Source organism: Nelusetta ayraudi, unplaced genomic scaffold (genome assembly GCF_046127955.1).
Source record: "Nelusetta ayraudi isolate G7.1 ecotype Tasmania unplaced genomic scaffold, CSIRO-AGI_Nayr_v1 ptg000135l, whole genome shotgun sequence".
Lineage (NCBI taxonomy): Eukaryota > Metazoa > Chordata > Actinopteri > Tetraodontiformes > Monacanthidae > Nelusetta > Nelusetta ayraudi.
The window spans coordinates 20,290,709-20,314,512 of NW_027466185.1; the positions used below are offsets into that span (position 1 = coordinate 20,290,709).

Sequence of the window (23,804 nt, forward strand, 5' to 3'; positions counted from 1 at the left end):
ACACACTGTGCACATCAGAGGGGCCCAAAACCAAGTTCCAACCATTAGTTCAAAAATTGCGAGCCGCGACCCGTGATCACAGGTAAGGAACAGGATTTTGGAGACGTCACATTTATTTAAGCCAAGATGTTGGAAATGCAGCTTGAAGAAGAGCCGTCAATGTAAAAAAAAAAAAACAAGTACCCACGTGGCAAAACACTACTTGCAGAACCACCCGAACCGACGCTGCTCCCTAGTGGCCCATCGTCTCCCTCTGGGGCCTTTTCATTATTTCACTCATCAAAACAAATAAAGACACAAGCTCGTATCCAGATCACCCGCCCTCACCAGCGGCCGCCCGTTGCGAAAACCTACAATTATCACTCGCGTCTCGGTCTTGACGTCCCGCAACGCCTCCGCCAGCGTTTATCTCCGCCGCCGCCGCTGCTGCGGGTCGCCCCGTCACTGGCAGAGGAGCTACACAAACAGCGGCGGTGAGGGTGGGTGGGTGGGGGGGACTTCAAAGACGGCTCCCAGCAGGGGCTCAGGAAAAAGAAATTAGTCCCAACATCCTTTGAAATGAAATACACATGGGGGGAGGGTTGGGCGGGACCGCGATTCGCCTTGAAGGTTCTTTTCTTCTCCAACGCACAAGTCGCATTTGTTAAGCCCCCCTCCCCTCCTCCAACCCCCCACCCCACCCTCCAACCTCCAACCCCCCCACCACCCCTCGCAGTGTTTTATCACTGAAATTGCTCCTGGTGTCGTGTCGGGTCCTGTAGTTGAGAGGGAGAAGATTGAGGAGCAGCGGCACAATTACTCTGATAAGGTGCTGGCTGGCTGGCTGGCTGGCTGCTGATTGGTAGTTTCTCAGGTGACAGGTAGGCCTTTAAATCCGCTCGCTTACGTAGCACGCGTGCATGCGTGTGCGTGACTCAACACCACGAGAGGGTCACCAGGAGAGAACTGTACTTTTTTGGGGGCTATTTCTTTGGAGTAGTTGGCTCCACTTGAAGGCCCCTGTTTCAAAAAAAATATAGAAATAAAAAAAACACAAGGAGTTGGAATAATCTCCCTGATGGGAGAGGAGGGGTGGGGTTGGGTGGGGAGGGGGTAGAAGATTCGACTCTTTGTCCAGTGATCCTGAACTGATCCGGCTGATCCGGCGCCGTGTGTCCATTAGGTGTGCTGAGAGGGCAGAATCGGCTCCGGCGCTAAGTGATGAAGCGATGAGGAGTAATACGGCACATTTAATGCCCTGCTGAACGCCTCAGATTGTAGCACTCGCGCTTCGCTCGAGTACGTCCATTATGCGTCGGCCTTGGGAAAAAAAAAAAAAAAAAAAAGTGCATCGCTGGCTGCGTGTGATAGGCAACTTTCACTTTTCAAACCGACCCGTTTGTTCAAATAGAACCTGGCCTGAGCGCTCGCTTAAAAATGGTCTCGTTTCACACAAAACAGAAGACGGGTATGCCACCATATTTTCCATCGTGTTTAGCAGCTACAGCGTCTAGTTCATGACCAAAGGATTTATTGTCACCGATAGTCTACACTGTTTGCCTGTTGGCTTGAGTCCTTTGCTAATCACTTCTCCCGCTCTCTGCATCAACATAAACATGGCTGATTCGCCTCTTCACGAGTCATGGCAATAAAACAAGCGCTGCTCAGAGTTACTCCATGGACAATATGCCAGTGTGTCACAGGTCCAATGCAGAGAGACAAGTCGGTCCTTCTACTCATGCACATACATTGGGAACCCCTGTGTCTCTTCGCTGTGTCGGCTCACAGTCACGCGCTTGAAATTCCAAAACACCATTGGCGAAACCCTGCTTTGCTCAGATTACCAACCTGAATTGTCGCTTGTCCACTTTGCCGACCCTTGAACAGGCCGTGTTTTCTCTAATTTTGTGTCAACTTCTTTTGCGAATTAAGGAGGGGGAGGTGTGACTGAGAAACTCTGACGAAACCAGGAAGCAACTGCAAGCTGAATGGATCCTGCTGCAGTCTTTTTGGTTGATTGATTGATTTTTTTTTTTGATTTGTCTGTTTTTTTTTAAATCATGACTGGACAGCAGTTTCATTTAAAATGATGAAGGCAGAATGGCACATGGCACATGGCACATTGACTGGCTGTCAGAGTGTATCATGCAAGGCGACAGCACATAGTTGTGGCTAATGTTACCGCCAGTGCTGATGAGGAGCCTTTAGTATTAGGACCAAACAATGAAATAAAATATCCAATCAGTCTGTCACCTTTCCAACGTTTTTAAAATCTATTTTCATGCTTTACAAGATGGCTACAGGAGATATTTAAAGTTCGGAAAGATCTGAGATCTACACAACCATAACTTCATTTCTCATGTTTCTTTCAGTCCTCCTTCCCCCAAAAATCCTACTCCCGCTCCCTCTACCACACACCACTGAGACAGTTGTCAAGCACGAGGCCTCTGCAGCTGCTTGACTGACTCATTATCGGCCACGAGGAACAGGGGAGGCAGACGTGATAAATAATTCACACCAACAAAAAAACAAAACGGGGAAAAAAACGACCTTGAAGCCTCACATGGCGAGTCCCCCCCCCAAAAAAAAAATAGAGGTGTTTGTTTCGCCGTGGATGTGTTACATTATTCAATTTAATGAGAGGCTCCAGAAAATAGATCATCCGCGGACAGATTGTCATCGGTTTTGTCGCGCTGGAAGTTCGGAGCACAGTGGCAGCCTTCGTGCTCGTCGGGGCGAGTTGTTGCTGGCGTGCATCCGATGCTATTGGCTGTGATGTTTATTCAAGGAAAATGTGGTGTATGTCATCAACTGCCTGGTTACTGCGGTCAGAAAATGTTTATTTAACATTGCGACGAAATCCAAAACAGTAGCCAAATGTCGGTCCTGTCGTTAAGTCTCGCAAACATTCCAAATCTGAAAGAAGAGCTGAACCTGCACCTTTTTTGTTGGTGTGTTGCCAGATACCCCCCCCCGATCCCACCACCACCGCCAACCCAGGCCAGGATTTATCTGCAAACGGAAGCAACAACAAACTATTTAGTTCTCTGAATTGAAAATGTACAATTATCACAATGGCAGTCAAGGACTTCGCCACTCTTGAAAGTTGATGCAGCAACAAGTGGAAAGTTTTTTTTGTAACTCTGGCCACAAATGGAAAAACACAATCAAGTATGCTGTAATCCTCCCTCCCCCAAAAAAGGGCGATTTCCGACTTGGATGCCACTCAATCCTGTAGCGACTTGAGGGCACAACTCCAAGAACTTCCCTCTCGGATGGAATGACTTTCGAATAAGTTTGTGGGTAGTTGCTGTCGTTAAGGATGTGGATGCTGCAGTTTTATCTGGCATTTTGGCATTCAAAAAAAGAAGAGGAAACTGGTTCTGCTTTTACCCAAAGCTAGGCTAAACACATCTTCAGCCATAATCCACATTTGGTGTCGAGCCTCACACCGCTAGGAAGCCTCGGGCTGCTGCTATGTGACTCAGGTGGCAATAAAGAAAAATCGGATTTCTCTGTTTTGAACGTTTTAGAATGAGGTTTGTCCAATCACCTGCCAGGAATAGTTTGAAACAGCTTCTTATTATTGGCCGATGTTAAATGAATCCAATCGAGCTGTGGTTAGGAAATCCCTCTACTGGACAAATTGTGCTTCTGCATCCCGATGAAAACAATTTACCTGCACTATGCGAGTAGCTATACAAAAAAAATATGTAAAACAGTATTGCAGAGCTGGGGTCCATTTGTATAATGGTCAGCAGCACTGTGATTTCTTAGAAAATTAAGTTTGGGATTTGTAATCTGGTTTCCAGCAGTTAACCAACAAAACAGTCCCAGAACATTTTGGGGTTAATTGAGGTGAACTTTACTGTTTTGTTTTGTTTATTACCCGATGGATACCAGTTGGCAAAAATTGCCAAAGTAAGATTTTGAGTTGTCTCGAATTATTGTACCTTTCTCACTTCCTGCTTCTGCTCAGCTCGACTTCCTGTCAGCTCCGCTACTGTATTCTGGTTGCATCAGATGTTTTTTTTTCCCTCTGCCTCACTCCACACGGCCGTCTCTCCGGCTCCCTCGCTGTGATGGCTCCTCCCCTGCCGCGTGCTCTCTGCCTGCACCATAACTCGGTGGCATAACTCGGGCTCTTCTTCTTCTTCCTCTCGCAGCCTCAGGTGGCTTTGCTTCCAACTGAATCATTCATTGGGGGAACGCAAACGTAAGAAGAACCCGCTTCCAGAAAATGTAATACCCGGAGCACTTTCGGTCATGAAAAATAATTAATCTACATCCCCAGATGCGAGTTTAATTAAAAGGAATTGCAGTTGGTAGATATTTGAGAAGTTGCTTGTGAAGTGGATTACATACCTGACATATTTTGGCTGTGCCTCACACTCCTGAATTCTCTGAGGAGGAGCAGCATCCAACTCTCACGGGCGATACTAAGGATTACCAGTTTCTATCTCCAGGGCAGTTCGGCTTCTCGCTCAAACATTTTTCTTTCCTCGTCTACCCTCTACCTTGTCCCTCTCGGAAAAAGTGAGCTCCCGGAAAACAAACAGCCGACCGAAGGACTAAATCAAAGCTGCGCCGTCCTGTACTGTTGACTTTGCGAGGGCCTAACTTGAATTTCTTACACATACTTGGCACCCAAACAAAATGATCCGACACGGAGGGGATTTATCCCTGTTTATTTAGCCCTAATTGCTGGTGCAGTGCAGCCCAAGACTTGCTAATACAGTAACCTTGAGGACTCCAAACTTACTTTGACACAAAAATGTGTAAATGAGGATGTGAGTGGCGCAAGTTCCCGGTGCTGGGATACCAAACAAGTCATCAACAGGCATACCAACATGTTTTCAACCTTGGAAAAAAGGGATGTGCAACACATTTTTTCTATAACTATTAACATGGGTGTGATAAGGCTAAAAAAAAAAAGAAGAGGGAGGTAAGAACCCACGTGAACGTCTGGCAGAATCGATTGTTGTTTTCTTTTGCCTATTGTCAAAGTTAGCAACCAGCTAGTAAAAAGCGGATTGATCCGCAGACGGCCGGATATTTCCCTCAGGTGTTAGTGGAGAGATAAGGAGAGTGCATATTGACGGAAACACAATGGCAAATAGAGGAAGCATGTACACGCAGATCGTTTAAGTGAAATGTGGGTGTTGGATTAAAAGGTGGGTTCACTGCCCTCGAGTTGCCCCCAAAATGACTTTGTGCCTTCAGAAAAGTTTGCCGATCCGGAGCAATAGGTGCCAGTGTTACACCTTTGAGACATTTCATCAGGCCAGTAGGCAGATGGATATGACTTGTTAACCTGTCGGCGTGTGCACAGGCACATCCATACACTGTGCACGTTATTTTTCGATTTGCAAACAGGCCATCGTGTGCCTTTATTACCAACCACTGCATCTGGCCTTGTTTGAAGTCGTGGCCAGAGGTGTCAAAAGTATCAACATTCTGCACTTGAATAAAAGTGGATAAAAAACAGAAATCTGGTTAAAGGAAAAGCACTCATTCAACAAATTTACTCAAGTAAAAGTAAAAGTACAGGTTCTGAAATGTACCTGTGTAAAAAGTTAAAATTATTTTCTTTACTACAGTGAATGACACAATACATTTGTTGATAAGCTAAGGTACTCTAAAATGATCTCCCTCCAAAATGTCAACGACACAACAGAATAGTTTGAACAGGCTGTATGTCTTTTGAAAACGTATGAACACACAAATGTAAATGTAAAAAGTGGACTTTGGGTTCTCGACCCGGTAGCCTTGAATCAAAGTCTCTGTGTCACACTGAACCCTCACTAGTTGCACATCTTCTAGAAGACAGACAAGCCCTTGAAATGTAAATGTTATGTTGGCCGATTTGCCTCCCAGGGTGGAATCGCATAAGACTGAGTGGTGGAGCGAACGCCATAAACACTTACAGCACCGTCACGAAATCCTTCCTGCTTGGTCGGTTCCCTGCCTCGTCCTACTGTAACCATGGTGCCGCCTCCAAAACACATTAAGCCCCTCGTCAGTGGCGGTGAAGTCGCAGGCAGGCAGGCAGCTGAACAACATGTCCTCACCTCCACACTCCCTGCTCTCCCCCCTGACCTTCATTAAAATGCCACGGTCCCCCGGAGCAATTAATGTCGATCGCGGTGGGTTGGGGGGGGGGACACGAGCCGGACGAACCCGCAGATCAAATGAGCGAGAGGCGTCGCTTTAAACAAGCGCGTGCCACTTGTTAACCCCGTCATATGTGTCTTTTGGCTCATTGATTTGGTTGAATAGTGACGGAGGTGGTGTTTGGCTTCCGCTGTCATCCCTGCCACGGACCACGCCGGCGTTTCCGTTTGCCGTCTAACTCAGTGGCTCTCAACTGGTGGAAACTCAGGAACCACTGTTTTTTCTTTATAATTAGGTTGCGACTCATTTCTATTCCACAAATATAAAAACACAAAACCACTTTGTATCATTTCATTGAGTTGTGTTTCATGCAAAATAAATGCCCAACAATTTTCTCTCTAAATATATTTGTTTTAAAATCCCTTAAAGAAAAAGAAAAAAAAACAAGAGTCACGAGCCAATCAGAACAGCCCCGCAAACCACTTTTGAACCACGTTGAGGAACTTTGGTCTAGATGTGTAACCGTTTGTCAGTTTGGTGTAAATTTCCTTTGCCCTAATTTTTTTTTTTCTCCAGCCACCTCTTGCTAAGACTAGTTTAGAAAAATTAAAATGAAAACAAATTAAACTCCTACTTTGGCTGATTCACAAGGTTGGTAACAACAGACCCATCGACAAACAAACAAACCAAAACGAAAATCACTGTTAAATCTTTTGGGGAAGGAAAAAGATTTTGAAAATCTTTACTGTGGCGTTGTGAGTCCATTGTCTATCGCTCGACTCAGTATCATTGTGTTCTTTGTCAGTTTGTTGGCTCGTGACTGACGGACGCCGAAAAAGTGGCGATTACGAAATGTAAAGGAAACACAATGCGCGACATTGTTTGCGGCGCTATAAAGCGCGACGTGTGTTTACGTCGTGACAGCCGAGCCGAACTTCATCCGGAAAACTCGCTGAGTGGCAGCAGAAAGTTTTTTGCAAGTTACGCGGCGCGCTTGCGTTTGTCCAGTTATGGAATCAGGCTGCTGTCACTGTGTGACATAACGTGTTTGTGTGTACGGAACCTGAAGATCATATGAGGCAAATTACTTTTGCGTACGTGCGCAGAATAAATATGTCTGCGCAGGTCCTCAATCGGCCAGGACGTCTTAGTAGCGCTTGAAGAATATTTGGGGCAACTGGACTGTTTTTTTTAAGTAGAGGTGAAACATCTTTAAGAACCCCCTAATCCCCCCCCAAATAAAAAAAAAATAAATAAATAAAAATGTTTTGCTGCATCTCGCAGGAAAAAAAGGTCACACATTTGTTGTTACCGCCCCCCCCGGATTGATTTTTTTTTCCAAACGCAACACCCCGCTGTTGCGCTCGAGTTACCACGCGTTACGTAACATTTAAGTGGCCCCGGCCTCCTCCTCGCGCTCTTAACCTTTATTACGGCGCGCTGGTCTCTTTCCACCGACACATGTTGGCCCGCACGCGAGCGAGCACGAAAGGCACCTGCTCATGTCAGGGCCATGCGCTGCAGAGTAAATACGTCTGTTCCCCAGACAACAGCAGATAATAGAGTCATTATAAGAGGACAAACAGATTACACAGCGTGGCGCCGTCACACCAAAACACATCCACATTAAAGAAATACTTGAGTAGCGCAGCCCTGAACCGCACAACTTCATCATTTTCTCCTTTATTATTTATTTGGGTGGGAAAACCCTTCTTCCATTGTTTCTGTTTTTTTTTGCCTCTATACTGTATATATATCAGAGAACAGAATGGCTGCTGTTTTCATTCAAAAAAAAAAAAAAAAAGAAAAATCAGAGCAAAGTTTCCGTGGTTTTATCTTAATATCCTTTTGCTCAATCCGTTGAAAACACAGCCGGGCGGCGGATATTTGAGATGGAAAATGTCACAGACGTTTGCTTTTACAAGCAGACGAGTGTTGTCGTCAGGCCCGCGGGTCAGTCGGCTGAGTCCCGGCAGATCCCTGTTGATCTTTGTGTATTTATTGCCCGGAGGGTGCGAGGACACGGATGAGCGCTGGGGGACGAGGCTGAAATGCAAGTACCAGGCCGATATGATATCGCCCAGGGTTTAATTTATTTGTGCTTTACCTCCCCAGCCACACATTTATTATATATATATTTTTATCACTAAACTGATTGACGGCGGCTGACTTCAACACACTGCACCGCCTTGAACCATTGCGGACAGATTTAGACGTGAAGATCAGGGAATAGGAGGTAGAACGCTGGCTCTTATGCCAAAAAAAACCCCAAAAAAACCTTACTGCAGCAGGAGGGGGCGGGGGGGGGGGGGGGGGGGGGAGAGATGCTGAGAGTGCCAAAAAAGAGCTAAAAATAATTGTCTTGCGACGTCATGATAATTACCTTTGGCACCTTTGAGCAGAAAACATAAAGTTGAGTCAGTATCTGAGTTCTGGTTGGTGGCAAAATTCAGATGACAGCCGTTAACTGAAATTCACGATGCGTTTTCCTGTAGGTCCGAAGATATTAAAACTAACGCTAAATCTTGATGATAGATAGAAAGTAGCATTGTAGTCAGGGGTCACTAACGTGGTGCCCGCGAGCACCAGGTAGCCCCCAAGGACCTCATGAATAGCGTGCAGACCCCTTCAAGAAATTGCACAGCTTGTTGAGCTGCGTCTGAAATTCAGTTTTATCCAACCTTGTTAAGTCATTTTTGATAATTATTGAGAACTCATGTGCTTGATAAGTGTCTTAACGTAGATAAATATCATTTATGATAATATATAACTCAGAGAGTTTGTTATTTCAGGAGAATCTAGAGAACTGGTAGCCCTTCATACGGCTCAGGACCCATGAAGTAGCTCTCAGTGCCAAAAAAGTTAGTGACTCCTGGACTAGAGAGTTTCGAGTTTGAGACAAGACCAAGACTACATATATTCAATTCAAGTTTGCCCCTAGATTGCCTCTACAAATTGACTCGAAATAAGGGGTCGTGTCACTGTGGGTGTCAAAACCAGAGCGAAACAGCTGAAGCAGCCGGATTCTTCTCTGTTATTATCATGTCATTGTAGTGTTGGCTGAGTCTCGACTGGTCTCGATCAAAAACCTTGAGTCTGCCCAGTCCGATATCGAGACAAGACCGAGTAAAAAGCCTTGAAAATGGTCTTGAGAAAGTGCTTACAACAAATTGGTTTCCTTCACTGACAGAGAGGAAGGGGGTACAAAAGAAAATAATTGACTGTAAACAGCTGCTAGCATAAAGTGCAAGGGGAAACGATTGTACTGGGCTGATGTACTAGGAAGCAGGACTAGATGTTATGTCGACGATTGAGTTCTTATCAAAAAGCCTCATCACAAACCCACGCTTGAAAGGCTGCGCTTGAGATTTAGATCAGCGGGTGTTCAAGCGTTGACCTCCGACACTGTCAGGAAATGACATCACCTGGACGTAGACAGCACGGGCCTACCTATGTTTCATATCCGATATTATAACTTCATAATAACTTTGGAGGCTGGTACCTTGCAGCTCTCATCTCACGCTGTTTGCATGAATTCTCACTCGCCGCTGATGATAACAAGCCGCTCTGGCCGGAGGTCCGTCTGCTGCGCGCTCGTCCGCGTTGGTTTCTCGGCTGGACGCTGATAAGGCCACCTGTTTCACGTGCAGGCTCTGATGACTAGATAGGACAAACCCAGGCCGAGTCGATGAGCTGATAAAGCAGCGTCGCTGCGATGCCCGGCGCCATCGAGGTCGCTGGGGTAACCGAGCCAGACCGCCGGAACATTTGCCGGGTATGTTGACCTTGCTTTGTTAGAGGAGGCCACGTCAGAAAGCAGGAGGTAAGAAGGAACCGCGATGAGTCGTAAACGTGGCTGCCGCTACAGAGATCAGCGTGGAGACAGTTTAAATATTTGGACTTTGACTGAAATAATAATAATAATAATAATAATAATGATAATAATAAACTTAGCTTTTTTAAGTGGAAAATATGTTTTCGGTTGGCTGTGAAAATCGCTTTGGGAAGAGTTGAGTGAAACGCAGTGGTAGCACGGGGCAGTGGCACAAAAGAAATTGTGGGACCTCACACCCAATAGGAACACTCGGGCTGATTGAATCACAAATCTGATTGGCTGGTTTGAGTGCAATGGACATTCTCCTCGGTTGGATCGCAAATGTTGCCACCGCTTTCCAAGCACTCTTCAGAGTTCGCTAAAAGACGGACTTGTTATTCCATTTCGACGTACTTCATTAATCCTAACTTGTGGAATTTCATTTCAGCACTCTTACCCGAAGAAGCTGTGACCGACCTTTGATGTTGAGCATTTTGGTATTGTTTTTGGTTTGACCTTCTAGTCCAACGGGTGGGCAAACTTTTTGACAGAGGGGCCGGAGCAGGAGCAGATGGATGTGTTTCGGTGACCCACTTCATGGAGGAAAGAAATCTGTCATGGGATATGTAGAAAAACGTGCTTTAATGTCAATTGAAAATGATAACAAAATGTGTGTCTTTGAAGGCCCACAGTATTTAGCTCTTTATTAAAATGACTCTTAAAACTGAAACAAATGATGAAATACAGCTATTTTAGGACTTACTTACCGTTAATACAATTTCGTCAAGTTTGGGGGGCCGGATTAAAGAAACTTAATCGGCCACATATGGCCCCCAGGCCATAGTTTGCCCATGCCTGTTCTAGTGTCAGGGCAGGCAGAGCACCACGAGGCCACCAAGATCACATCACATATCGTAAGAAATGCGAGCATATTTTAGTATTTCATTCATTACGTGCACCAAGTGTAGGCTGAATTCCACACAACCCACTTCACACAGGCCGGCAGTGGATTTGGATGAGTGTATGTAAAATGAAATATGCCAGTTTGACAGCTGGAAGGACTGTGGTTGCCTGCGCTTCAAACATTTTGAATTGAACTCCAATCTCGATGGAATTGCTGATTCTTTGATCTTTTATTCTTTACTTTTAAGTTGCTACTCATCCAAAAGGGAAAATTTGCTATCGATATTTTGAAGGGATTGGTAAAAAAATAAAAAAATAAATAAAAACACAGTGAACCAAAAAAAATACTGCGTCTCCATTTGGCAGGCACCGGTGGGTGGTAGCGGTGCGTCCGCCAGCCAACGGTGGGAGTCTCTTGGCTGTGGTCGAGGTGTTTAATACACCCAGTCATGGGCTGCCATGGAAGAAACATGATCGATACCACCGCCAAACACCCTCCCCCTCGCCCCTCACCATTCAAAGTGCTGCATATTTAAGAGCGGCAGATTTCATTCATCCCGTAATCCCTAATGTAACGTCGCTGCCCCCCCCCCCCCCCCCCCCCCCCCCCCCCGGAAAACCGCCGGGTATCCTTCATTCTTGAAAATGCCACGCCGCGACATAATATACGAAGGCCATTGTTCCCTCTCCCCCACCCCCACCCCCACCCCCACCGGTTGATTTCCACCAGCCTTGTGTGTGTGTGTGTGTGTGTGTGTGTGTGTGTGTGTGTGTGTGTGTGACTCAGCAGCTTGTGGCCTAAAGATAAAGTTTAATTAAGCTAAAAGCTTCACTGGCTCCCCCGTGACTCCTTTTTCAATCGCGCCCCCCCCCCGACCAAACTCCTCTACCTCTCCGGAAACTTCCGACTAATTGGACGATCCACTCGCCGTAATCTTTGAGTCCCCAAATAAGATTAATGAGTGGACACATTTCTGCGGCGGGGGGCCTATTTCATATTCCTCCTGGCAGCGCTAGCCCCCCCCCCCCCCCGCCCCCCCGTGTCTCCTGCCTTGTCGTGTTTGTAAACAAGCGATGATCCGGGTGGGTGAGTGTGGGGTTGTTGGTGGCGTGGGCTTCCTGTGACATCACCGCCGCCCAGCAAGCACTTCAGCGTCAGCTTTTTCCCCCCACGCAGCCAGCAGTGTCGAAAGTACAGAAAAGAATTAGGGCCACAAGAAGACAGAAAAAATACGACAAAATACTTCTTTTTTTTTCCCATTTTGAGAATAAAGATGAAATTTCGTGATTAAAATCTCATGAATAAAGTCGAAATTTTGAGATTAAAGTTGAACTTTAATTATTAAAGTGGAAATTTCGAAAAAAATAAACTCAAAATTTCAAGGTAAAAGTAGAAATTTTGAGAATAAAGTCAAAATTTCATGATAAAGTGGAAATTTTGAGAATGAAGTCAAAATGTTGAGATGATTTTCTCTGTACTGAAAATGTACTGAACAGCAACCCCAATGCTGAGCCAATCAAAAATAATCCGCCTCTAAAATATGATCCACTTTTATATTGAACTACACAACAGTTAACAATTAACAATAAAACAATTCAAATGGCTCCACTTCAAGCAACAACAAATACAATAAAGAATAATAAGTGGATTATCTTGAACATAATTTGTATCTTTTAAACACAAAAGTAACGAGTGTTTTTTCCAAAGAAAAAAGTAAAAAGTGCAGATATTCGTGTACAAATGCAAAAGTAAAAAGTTGTCAGAAAATGAAATAGTGAAGTGAAGTGCAGCTACCTGAAAAATCCACTCAAGTATTTGCACTTCATTACTTCCCGCCTCTGCCTACGACTAACCCCCCCCACTCCTCCGCCTCCTCTCTCTCCCCAGGCTACGGCCACGCGGCACCGGGGACGGACGCCGGCAAGGCCTTCTGCATGTTCTACGCCGTGCTGGGCATCCCGCTGACCCTGGTCATGTTCCAGAGCCTGGGCGAGAGGATGAACACGTTCGTCAAGTACCTGCTGAAGCGCATCAAGAAGTGCTGCGGCATGAGCATCACCGACGTCTCCATGGAGAACATGGTGACGGTGGGCTTCTTCTCCTGCGTGGGCACGCTGTGCATCGGCGCCGCCGCCTTCTCCCACTACGAGGACTGGAGCTTCTTCCAGTCGTACTACTACTGCTTCATCACGCTCACCACCATCGGCTTCGGGGACTTCGTGGCCCTGCAGAAGAACCGGGCGCTGCAGAAGAAGCCCCTGTACGTGGCCTTCAGCTTCATGTACATCCTGGTGGGCCTCACCGTCATCGGGGCCTTCCTCAACCTGGTGGTGCTGCGCTTCCTGACCATGAACAGCGAGGACGAGCGGCGGGACGCCGAGGAGCGCGCCTCGCTGGCCGGCAACCGCAGCAGCATGATCATCCACATCCAGGACGAGTCGCTGCCGCGGGGCCGGCGGCGGAGGCGACGGCGGCGCTGCGGCGACGTGGCCGACCTGCAGTCGGTCTGCTCCTGCATGCGCTACCGCTCGCACGACTTCGGCAGCCCGGCGCCGATGCCGGCGGTGGCGGCGGCCGGGATGATGGGCGGCCTGGGCGGCCTGGGCTGCGCCTTCTCCCAGCAGAACTCGTTCAGCTCGCAGCTGAACCCCAGCCAGTACTTTCACTCGGTGTCCTACCGGATCGAGGAGATCTCGCCCAGCACCTTGAAGAACAGCTTCTACCCGTCGCCCATGAGCTCGGCGTCGCCGGGCCTCCACAGCTTCACGGACAGTCACCAGCAGCTCATGAGGAGGAGGAAGTCTGTCTGAAGACGCCGGAGATTCAAAAAAAACAAAACAAAACAAACAAACAAGGACAGACGAAAAAACGAGTCTCCAACGTTTTATACACACAAACGTGATTCAAGGTTGCTCCTTACCAAATCTTATTTCAGCACCTTTTTTTTTTCCTCCTTCCCCCTTTTCTCCCCCCTTTGAGTTGTATGTAACATAAAGAGGAAGCGACCAATGAAGGAACCCGTGCGGAGCCAAAGGGGGGGACGTAATGGAATGCAAAGCATGAAGCATGGATGTCTATTTTTTCAAGAGACTGCTTCATTTACACAAACTCTGCGATTATGCCAGATTTCCAGTACAAAAATTGATATATAATAACGCTGGTTTCATACCAAATGATGCACACAGGGGGGAGATGCTATTTTTCAAAAAAACAAACAAAAAAAAAAGCAAGTATGCTTGTTTCACCTTAACTTGAAAAGAAGAGGAAAAATCAACTAGAGAGCGTCCGGTACTATTTCATTGCCTCACTGCAGACAGAGATTTTAAGATGACTTTAAGCATCAGGTACCGTTGTTTGTTTGTTTGTTTGTTTGTTTTCCTTTCCTATAAGCAATCATATATTTCAGTGGTATCACAGCGCATCAAGCCAAAATACCGTTGCCAATATTAGCATGTGCATTTGGTGTCATTTAATGAGTGTGCCATGTTTTTTCGTGACATTCTTTAGTCTGTCCGGGGAGCCGAGTCGTTCGGGGGCGTCAGTCTTCGGAGGATCGCGCTGCTGTCGCCGGCCCTCCTGTACAATCTGGTCTTCTTCACGAAGCACAGGCCCACTTTTTAAAGTTAGTTGTTGTTTTTGTTTTTTTTTTTACATTCGATTGATTCAAAAAGTAAATTGTGACGGAAGGAAAAATCCACCATTCCAAAGACCCTGCTGCCATTTGAACATTACATTAAAAACACTACCAGTCGAAAGTTTGGACACACCTTCTCATGCAATTTTATTTTTTATCTTTACAACTTTCTACACTGCAGATAGATACTGAAGCCGTCAAATACATGAGCAAGATATATGGAATTATGCAGCAAAAGAAAAACACTTGAAATATGAAATTTGGATTTTGGAAGAATTGAAATATAAGACACGTTTGAGTTATTTTACACTTGTATTGTTTATTACATAATTCCACGTGCGTTCACACATAGTTTTGATGCCTTCAGTGAGAAGGTGGACATGAAATTTATAGGGTGTGTCCAAACTTTTGACTGGTTTTAAATGCATGAGACAGAAAGTTAATCAGCAATGCAGCCGAGGCAACACGACTCAACTTTGTGGCATAAATTATTGATCACTTATTAATCTCGTCAAATTATTGAAACACTTACCGCACCTCAGCGATTGCAGTAAAGGTTCCTGTCTGCACTGTCAGTCCCAGTGATGGACGTTGCGATAGCATTATGCCTGTCAGTTCCCAGCGGCTGCTTTACTTGGCGGCGCCTTTGTGTCTGCGCTCACATGACTGTGTCAGAGGGTTCGGGCGGTGGTGGATTTTTCTCCTGAAATCTTCCGGAACTGAGAGCAGCTGACGGAACAGCAGATCGGCAGGGTTCGATCTTGAATCTATTGGGCAACCGCTCAAACACATCGATGAAAAAAGAAAAAAAAGGAGCTGCAAGCGAAGGCGATTGGACGGCCGGCGACGTCAGCGTGATCTTTCCACCTTGTGTAAAATATCAGAGGCATTATCAGGTTTATTTGGGGGGGAATAGAAGAAGAAGGGTGTTTGAAAAGTCTGGGAAAAGTGCATGAGCCTGTGTAATGTTGGATGGGGAGAGAATTTCAGAAATAGTTTATTGCAGAGTACCTCAATTGCGAATATCCACACGATGACTGCGTTTGATGATTTGCTAAATTCTCCCTCTTCATTGTCATCAAGTGAGGTCTCTTTGTCCCTTGGTTCCAATTGTTGGTTTGAATCACTTTCATTTCTATCTTGAGGGTCCGCGCCTTGGCCGGAAACAGTCCCAGATGTCCACAAACGTCGGTCTACCAATACGATGTACATATCAAATCTTCCTTTTCCTTCATGTATAGGATTTTTTTTTCCCTTGTGGGGGGTTGTAAGGGAAACTCGAGATGCATCATCTCACTGTGGCCTGCTCCGCGCGTGATGCCGACGTGTACAGTTGTGTTTGTTTGTTTGTTTGTTTGTTTGTTTGCACCGTACGTAAGAGGCCATAAACTACAACCCGTCAACTCCGGACGTTGATGGCGGGCTTGTTACTGACGCCCACTGCGCCTTCTTCCACCCAAATGTCCCAACGCGTGGTCTTTTCGATGACCCTCTCCCTGTCTGACCTCCCGGAACGAACAGGACTAAAAGCTATAAGCGCCGTTTTTTAAACGCGCAATTTCAACTGTAAATGTATTCAATTCTGTATAGTTTTGCAAAGAGTTGCGCCAAAAGGGGGTGTTTTACCCCCTTGTGTCCGTCAAAAAGCTACACACTACCAGTCAAAAGTTTGCACACACCTTCTCATGCAATCTTTCCAACTTTCTACACAGCAGACAGACACTGAAGCCATCAAATATATGAGCAAGATAAATGTCATTATGCAGCAAAAAGAAAAACACCTGAAATAACTCTAAATATGCTTTTTATGAAAGGTGGCTATTTTGAAGAATTTAAATATAAAACGTGTTTGAGTTCTTATACACTTTTATTGTTTCCTACATAATTCCATGTGTGTTCATACGTTGTTTAGATGCCTTCAGTGAGAAACTGCAATGTCAATAGTCATGAGAGTGAAAGAAAAGACATTAAATTCATAGGGTGGGTCCCAACTTTTGACTGGTGGTGTATTTCTGGAAGCCAACAGTTCCTACACAGACTTTTATTTTCAGTAAACATGAATGCATTTAGCAGCCTTGTGCTTAAAAAAAAGAAAAAAAAAGAAGAAGAAGCCTTCTGGTGATTTCCTGGGTAGCTTAACATGCCTCGCCAGACGAAAGCCGGTTGGGGGCCAATGGCGAAATGCCACGGACTCCATCCAGACAAAACGTCAGTGGAGTGGGAGATAAGAGGCTGGGACGCATTGTTTTCATTACCGGTGGGGGACGACAGCGACCGGCCCCCCTAAGATAAATATCCTGTACAATATGTTTATAACAAACCTTTGGAATAAGAACGCCTTTTAACGGCTGAGATGCATTCTGTATTTTTACACATTAGCATACGTGCCTTTAAGAAACGAGCGGCGTGCGTTTCCTTGCCGGTTCCGTTTGTGCGAGCTGAAAGCTGACAGCGACGTACTGTACAAGCTCCGCTCCCCGGGGGGAGGAGGGGGTGGGGGGGCGCGCTGCCGAGAGCATCGACGCACACCCGGCCACCTGGAAAAAAACAACAAAACAAAACAAAACAAAACAAAACAAAAAAACGAGCTCACCACACCATGAGGCTTGAAAATGAAAATCTGATTTCGTAGTAGTAGCTTCCGTATCCACATACACGCAGTGCCAAAGCAGCTTTTGCTCACTTACCTTGCATCGGAAAACAAAAATAAGTCATAGCCATTGAGTAGAAGATTCCAGCGTTGCAGCAGCTTGGGTCTTTTTTTTGTCCATCACTTTTATTATGATATGGTCCTTTTAAGATTATGATGTCATGTTTTTGCAACGTATTTTTCATTTTAACGTACGTTTTGGCCACGTTTCCCCAACGCAACCTCCTCCACTCTTCCTGTTGGTCACATGACAGGAAATCTTCACTTCCCCGACTTGAGAGTCACATCACACTTTCAGGTTTTCACAGTTTAACAGAGTCACAGTTTCCTCTTTCCGGCTAATTACTTTGGTATGTTAATCAGCGTCTTTTTTTTTCTTAGTTTTTTTTCTTTTTCCGAGAAAAAAAAAAGGCTGTTGCAATCAGGTTATAGAGAGTGGGACTTAAAAAAAAAAAAAACTCAACAAAACTCATCCAAAACGCAGTGCGAGCAGTCAGACTGACGGGGAGCAGAACTCGGAGAGAATTCTGTTGTTGGTTTCATCCCTTTTCTCTTTTTTCTTTTTCTTGCCATTTTAACAAGGAAAATAAGGAAGTTTTCATGGTCAGACAAAGGCCCCTGGTTACTTAGAATTAATAACCTGACTTAGAAATGTATTTTAAAAAAAAAAAAAAAAAAAAATAGGATGCCTGTGCTTCAAATTTGACTAAATCTTTTTAGGATTCCAACTTTCAGGGTCGATTTAGAGTTCATGAATTTCAATGTCATTACCGCAGTGGCTTCTTCATTGGAAATGTATCCGTCCAACCTTCTCCTGCACTCAGGGTTGCGGGGAGAGGGGTGAACCAGCTGTCTCCAGGCCAAGGCAGGACGAGTCGCAGGTGTATCGCAGGGCCACATAGAAAACCTAAGAACCATTCGCACTCACGCTCAGCGCTACAGTCAGTGCTCGTGTTTTTAGACCGTGAGAAGGAAGAACCCGAGAGAGTGCGGGGGACCCGGGAGAGTGCGGGGGACCAGGGCGCGGAGTAGAAAGGTTCGAACCTGCAGCCTTCTTGCATCCAGACTTGTATCGCAGTTAGCAAAGACCAGATTTCACCCCAGGGACCAAGGACCAAATTAAAAAAAAAAAACTCCACCCACTTGAGGGTCCGAGTCTTTGCTGATCGGACGCATATCCATGAAGAGTGATGGTCAAATGGGAAACAAGAAAAGAGACCCAAGCTGAGGGAGCATCTGAGGACAAAGGGGTCGATCCGCGTCAAAGTCACGACGGGTTTGGGGGGGGTCGGGGGGGTCTGCAGTAACGGATTGTCGTTTCATGAGACGAATGAAGTGCTGAGCTTCTCGCCTGCGACTCGCCGGGCGGTTTCTCCTCGCAGCCGTCCCTCCCTCCCACGCGCCGCCGCGCAATATTGCTCAGATTTGTCTGCCGCGGCGCCGCGCACCACGTCCTGGCGCTCCCAGACCCAATGTTGCTCCGCGGAGACAGATGGCGCACGTCGTCGCCCTCAACAGGAAAAAATAAATAAATAAATGAATAAAAATGCATTTTTTTATTTTGTGGCATTTTTTTGGTCGAGGTTTTCGCTGCCGCTCTTGGCATCGAATGATGAGAATGTCTGTTATTTTTATTTATTTTTTGCTCAGCCGTGTGTCTGTCAACGCTGCCATATTAGGGATGCAGCGATATCGAGGTGTCGCGGTGCCCGTAACGATGCCTTGGCGGGTGTTTGTTTGAAAACTGAATGGCATGTCCGTCATTCCTACAAATTTATGAAGTTTTACGGTGCGTTAATGCGTTCGTATTGCTTTAAAAAAAAAAAAAAATACAAATGTATCAATTTTTACGATGTCTTACAAAAAAGTTTGTGATGCATCGTGCACAATGCATTCATATGTTTTTTTTTTGTTTGTTTTTTTTAAGTATGTTCACTGTCAAACGTGCAAAACTTCCAACCATATTTTTTTTTTTTTTTACTTTTCATCCCTCCATAATTTAAATATAAAACATTAAGAATTATGAGCTTATAACACTTCACGTCCACCGCTTTCGGTCCTTGATGGGCCTCGGTTCTATGTTGTCGTGTTTGCTTGTGAACATGTACGACCTTTGTGTTTTCTTTAAAGCATTACAAATGCATTACGATGCCTTCTGAATGCTCTGTCTCAGAGGCATTACGCCAAGACCTCCGTACAAAGTTCTACCAAATGAGTTTTAAATTTCGGAAGTATTTGCATAAAAACTGCTGCAGTCCCGCATTAGTTTCAGCAATATGGCGCGCCTATACGTGACATTTTTTTCTGCTGTGTATTTCACTCCTGGAAACGGGGGGGGGGGGCAGGAACCGATGCAGCCTCCACCCTCTACAGCTAGATCTACGACAGGCGGGCGGGCGGTTTGCAAAGAATTATGGGGAGCCGCGGCGCGTATCTGGCTTCCGTTCGCCCTTGAAGAGCGATGGCTGGAAAACGGCCGTGCATCCGCGGCGACACGGAGACTCTTTGTAGCAGCGATACCGTGAAATTGATGATACCGTTACATCCCTAATCTTTCTCTTTGTTTGCTCTCCGCAAAAGTACACATGGCTGCTCCCGCGACTCCCGCCGAGGCTGCCGCATGTGGCAGGCCGTTTTTTTTTTTTTATTTATTTATTTTTTTTTCCCCTTTCTTTTTACACCCCCGCCCCCTCCCCCACCCACCTCTGTCAGTGGCGCCACGTATTCCAGCGACAGGGACACAAACAGAGACACAAATTGCACTAGTATCTGTTTCCCCACCAAGGCTGTGTTCCATTACTTCTATTTAAACAAGAGGTTTCTTCTGTCGGTCCAATGAACAAATGACGTTACGCACCATAATCCCCATCGTCCCAGGAAGTGACCCGAGGGTTGTGCCGAGCCCGACCCGTGTCCTCTGCCACAGTCGCCAACCTGATGTCAGTACAGTTGCATTCAAAAAGGCAAGAAGGTGGAGGTTTGTTCCAAGCCTGAACATTTTACATTTGTAAGTTTGTTTATTTTTGTTTATTTTGTTTTGTTTTTGTTCTTCCTGTTTGTTCGTATGTTTGTTTCTTTCGGTGCGTGTGTGTGCATGATTTGGTGTGGGTGACTCACTGGGTTTACTGGGCCTGGGTGAAGCCATAACACACTTGAATAAAACTGATGAGCCTCCTTATGAAAACCCTCCACGTGCGTGACGTCTCCATCTGTTCGCCACTAATGTGATTTTTTTTTTTTTTTTATTGCACAATTTCACCAAATAATTTCTGAAATTGATAGAAAACTTACCAATTCATTCAAACAGTTTCAATTATCTAATGACAGCGCTCAGCATCAGATTTTCAGACAAAAATGTAGATTTTATAAACAAATCTCTTTTCATCCCACCTCCCTGTTCTCGACACAACTTCAAACAAACAAATAACCAGTCAGCCAAGTTTGGCCTTCTAACATTTCAAACTCGGGCAGCCTAACCTCCGAGCACAGCTGCTGATAAACACAAAGAGACACTGCGAGCGGAATCAAATTATCTCAGCATTAAAGAGTCAGAAATTCAGGCGAGGATCCAATAAGTGCAGAAAAATCGTAGCTGCGAGGGAGCCGTAACCCAATCACCAGTGCCTCGTTCGGCTTATCCAACTTTCACTTTATTTCACAAGTTCTGCGGAGGATAAAATGGCTACTGCAGATGTGCACTTCAGAGCAAAAAAGAAAATATGCATATCTGCTTTCCTGCCAAACGTTCTAAGAGGATTGAGTGTCGTGGCTGAAGAGTAAACATAAAGCAGCACCTGTAGCCACTTATCTTGGCTTAACCTAAAGATCTGGAGGATGCGGTGGGAGAAGCTAACCTGCCTCAGTCCAGAAGCAGTGCTAATCTGCTTAACCGCAGCTTTAAAGCAAACATTACACGACAAGAAATCCCACTTACCCCCCCCCCCTCCCACCACCATTCTCCACTTTAAGTAGAATCTTTGAAACACAACTAGCGAGAGGACGTTTTCCCAAAATTCTCCTGAATTGAAATGTTACTTAATTAACTGGCTATTGAATTGTTGAATATAAATATGACGACGCACATGAGACTGGCGTCTGTAGGGTCTTTAGATGTGCAGGTGCTGCCTCTAGTGGTCATCACTAAGGAGTGCACTACATAACAGATAGAAACCTAAAGAGTTGGTCCCTATCACGTCAAACTAATAATATGAACACTTGCAGCATATATGAATGTATATAGATGAGTAAAGAGGATACAATTGCATTTATGAGACAGTTTTTAACAGGGGAAGGATGTTTTCAAACAGCTGTGCCATCATTCATGGAAAACCATCTCTAAAAGGGAGTCATGCCAATGCCGTACTCATGAAAAATATATTTCCACCTTCATTCCTTTAACTTAGTGATTTGTCTGCACTGTTGTACGCTTTTTCTGAAAACCAAAACTAAAGTTTAACATGCACTTGAACAGCAATTGTCTGTAAAAGACGAAGAAGCCTTCCAACGTTTCAATGTACTGATGCAACGTGAATCCGAAATCTCGGAAAAGCTACACGACAGAAACAGACTGTCAAGTTTTTTTTTTTTCCAGTTAGCTTTTTAACAGCATGTTAGCTGTGCTAGCAAACGGGTGCACTTTTTCTGTATACTTGACCGCCGTTTGGCTCCTCGAAACACACACAAAGGTTGAAACCCTTTCCGCTCGCTGATGCAATGCAAATGTGGAATTGCATAAAAATGCTACATGTCAAAAATTCCAGTCAGACGGCCGTCCGGTGTCCGCCTCCTTCTCTTTTCAGCTAGCCCTTGCAGTGCAGCTGGATGTTCAGTAGGTGGGAGAATAAGCAGGCAGCATCCCTTTTTATCCCCCTCCCACACCGCACTAATTATACTGTCAGCTGTGAACGTCAGGCGAACGCAGAGGGCGACACAATAAGAACAGTGGAAGAGAGGCGTTGGGGCCAGGCCTTGGCGCCAGGCCTGTAATTTCGCATCTCAAACGATCACGTAAGCGCCGCCAAGCTGCTCGGCACCGAGACCATCACCAACATACCAATGATATGATGAAGCTGTGCAATAAGCAGGTGCCTTTTTTGGTGGGGATGGGGGTGAGGGTGGGCGATGGTGCTGCTGGCGGCAGAGGCGGCGGCGGAGGCAGAATGAGACAACAGGGGAGCAGGGGCAAGCGGGGAGATTTTCAACGATGATTGAGTGCGTCTGCCGGATGAAAAATTGATCCACTGTAGGAAGCGCAACTGCCCACCGCTCTCATCCATCGCGGCCAGAAACCCCCGCGACAGTGTGTCTCCGAACAAAATGAATGAGGCCGACGCGGAAGCGGCAGGGTCCCGAGATTTAAAACAAGCCGCTGTCTGCGGGTGATTAAGATCTGCAGATACCCCCCCCCCCCCCCCCCCCCCCGGGCAACACTAACGCTCTATCTCAACTTGTTTCGAGATATTTAGCACCGAAAACAAGTTGCAAAGCCGTGGCTTAGAGCACAATTTGGCCAAAATTGCATCCCAGAAAATGTCAGCGCTGTGGAAAAAACAACAACAACAACAACAACAACAACAACAACAACAACAACAACAACAACAACAGCTATTGGCAGCAAATTGCATCGTCTCGTGCAATTCGGAAGCTTTAAAGGTTACACATCTTGCGGTAACTTTTCTTTCCCCCGCTTCTCGTCGTTTGTGTATTTGCATTAACGTAGAAAAAGTGCTTCTTTGAACACCCGTCCCCGTGTTTGAAACATACGAAGAAAGCTGCAGTGCCGACGGAGGATTTAATAACTCTGCTCTTTCGGTGGGGGGGGGGGGGGGAGAACAGTTGTGCACTGAGGTGTTTGAAGGATTTCATCCGCTGAGATGTCAACCCTCGCGCCGTGATCGAAGAGGCGCATTTTCAGAATTCCGCGTTCATGTCTCACTCCGGAAATCACTCCGCTATTCCCGAACAGAACGGCCAAACGCGTCCGTCTCCAGACAGGAACTCCGTGGTGAATCCAATTACGCTGGTATCCAAGGCAAAAGGATTTCCTGCTCATGTGCAAATGCTGTCTTCCTCTTGTGTACTTGTGAACTGGGAGGTTTTCGCGAGAAAACAACCACTTTCTGATCGAGATGAGGAGCTCAAAGTGTTTGGGAACTTATCTTATCCCAGGGGTGGGCAAACTTTGTGGGTTCTAAAATTTGACAGAGGGGCCTGTAAATATGTATGAGGGATGTGTAGAAAATGTCGATTGAAAATGAACACAAGCAAAGATACAACAAAATATGTCTTTGAAGCGCCACGGTATTTAGCTCTTCATTGAAATGAGTCTTAAAACACTGAAAAATAGATGATTTTATGACTTACTTACCATGAATATAATTTATTCGAGTTTGCCGGGCCAGATTAAAACGCTTAAAGGGCCGCATATGGCCCCTGGGCTAGTAGTTTAGCCAGTAGCAAGTAGTTTGCCCATGCCTGGCTTATCCTGAAGCACATATCCACATAACCAAAGGAGGGAGAGATGCAGATACAGGTAAACTCCACGCGTATCTGTTGATAACTCTATATAATATCGTTACAATTGCACTGAATTACCTCAACATGAGTATGTCTCGTTTCTGATCCACCAGCTCCAGGAAGTTCTCTCTCTCTCTCTCTCTCTCTCTCTCTCTCTCTCTCTCTCTCTCTCTCTCTCTCTCTCTCTCTCTCT

General features: G+C 45.7%; 1 protein-coding gene across 1 annotated transcript; it reads left to right on the forward strand.

The window, feature by feature from the left end:
• Positions 1 to 12,337: 12,337 nt before the first annotated feature.
• kcnk9 (potassium channel, subfamily K, member 9) lies at positions 12,338 to 14,248 on the forward strand. Its single transcript, XM_076011772.1, has one exon. It carries the CDS (start codon positions 12,746 to 12,748, stop codon positions 13,619 to 13,621), a length of 876 nt encoding a protein of 291 aa, XP_075867887.1. The 5' UTR covers positions 12,338 to 12,745; the 3' UTR covers positions 13,622 to 14,248.
• The last annotated feature ends 9,556 nt before the right edge of the window (positions 14,249 to 23,804 follow it).

Coding starts and splice junctions, on each gene's coding strand:
- kcnk9 (XM_076011772.1), top strand. CDS start 12,746: ATGTTCTACGCCGTGCTGGGCATCCCGCTGACCCTGGTCATGTTCCAG.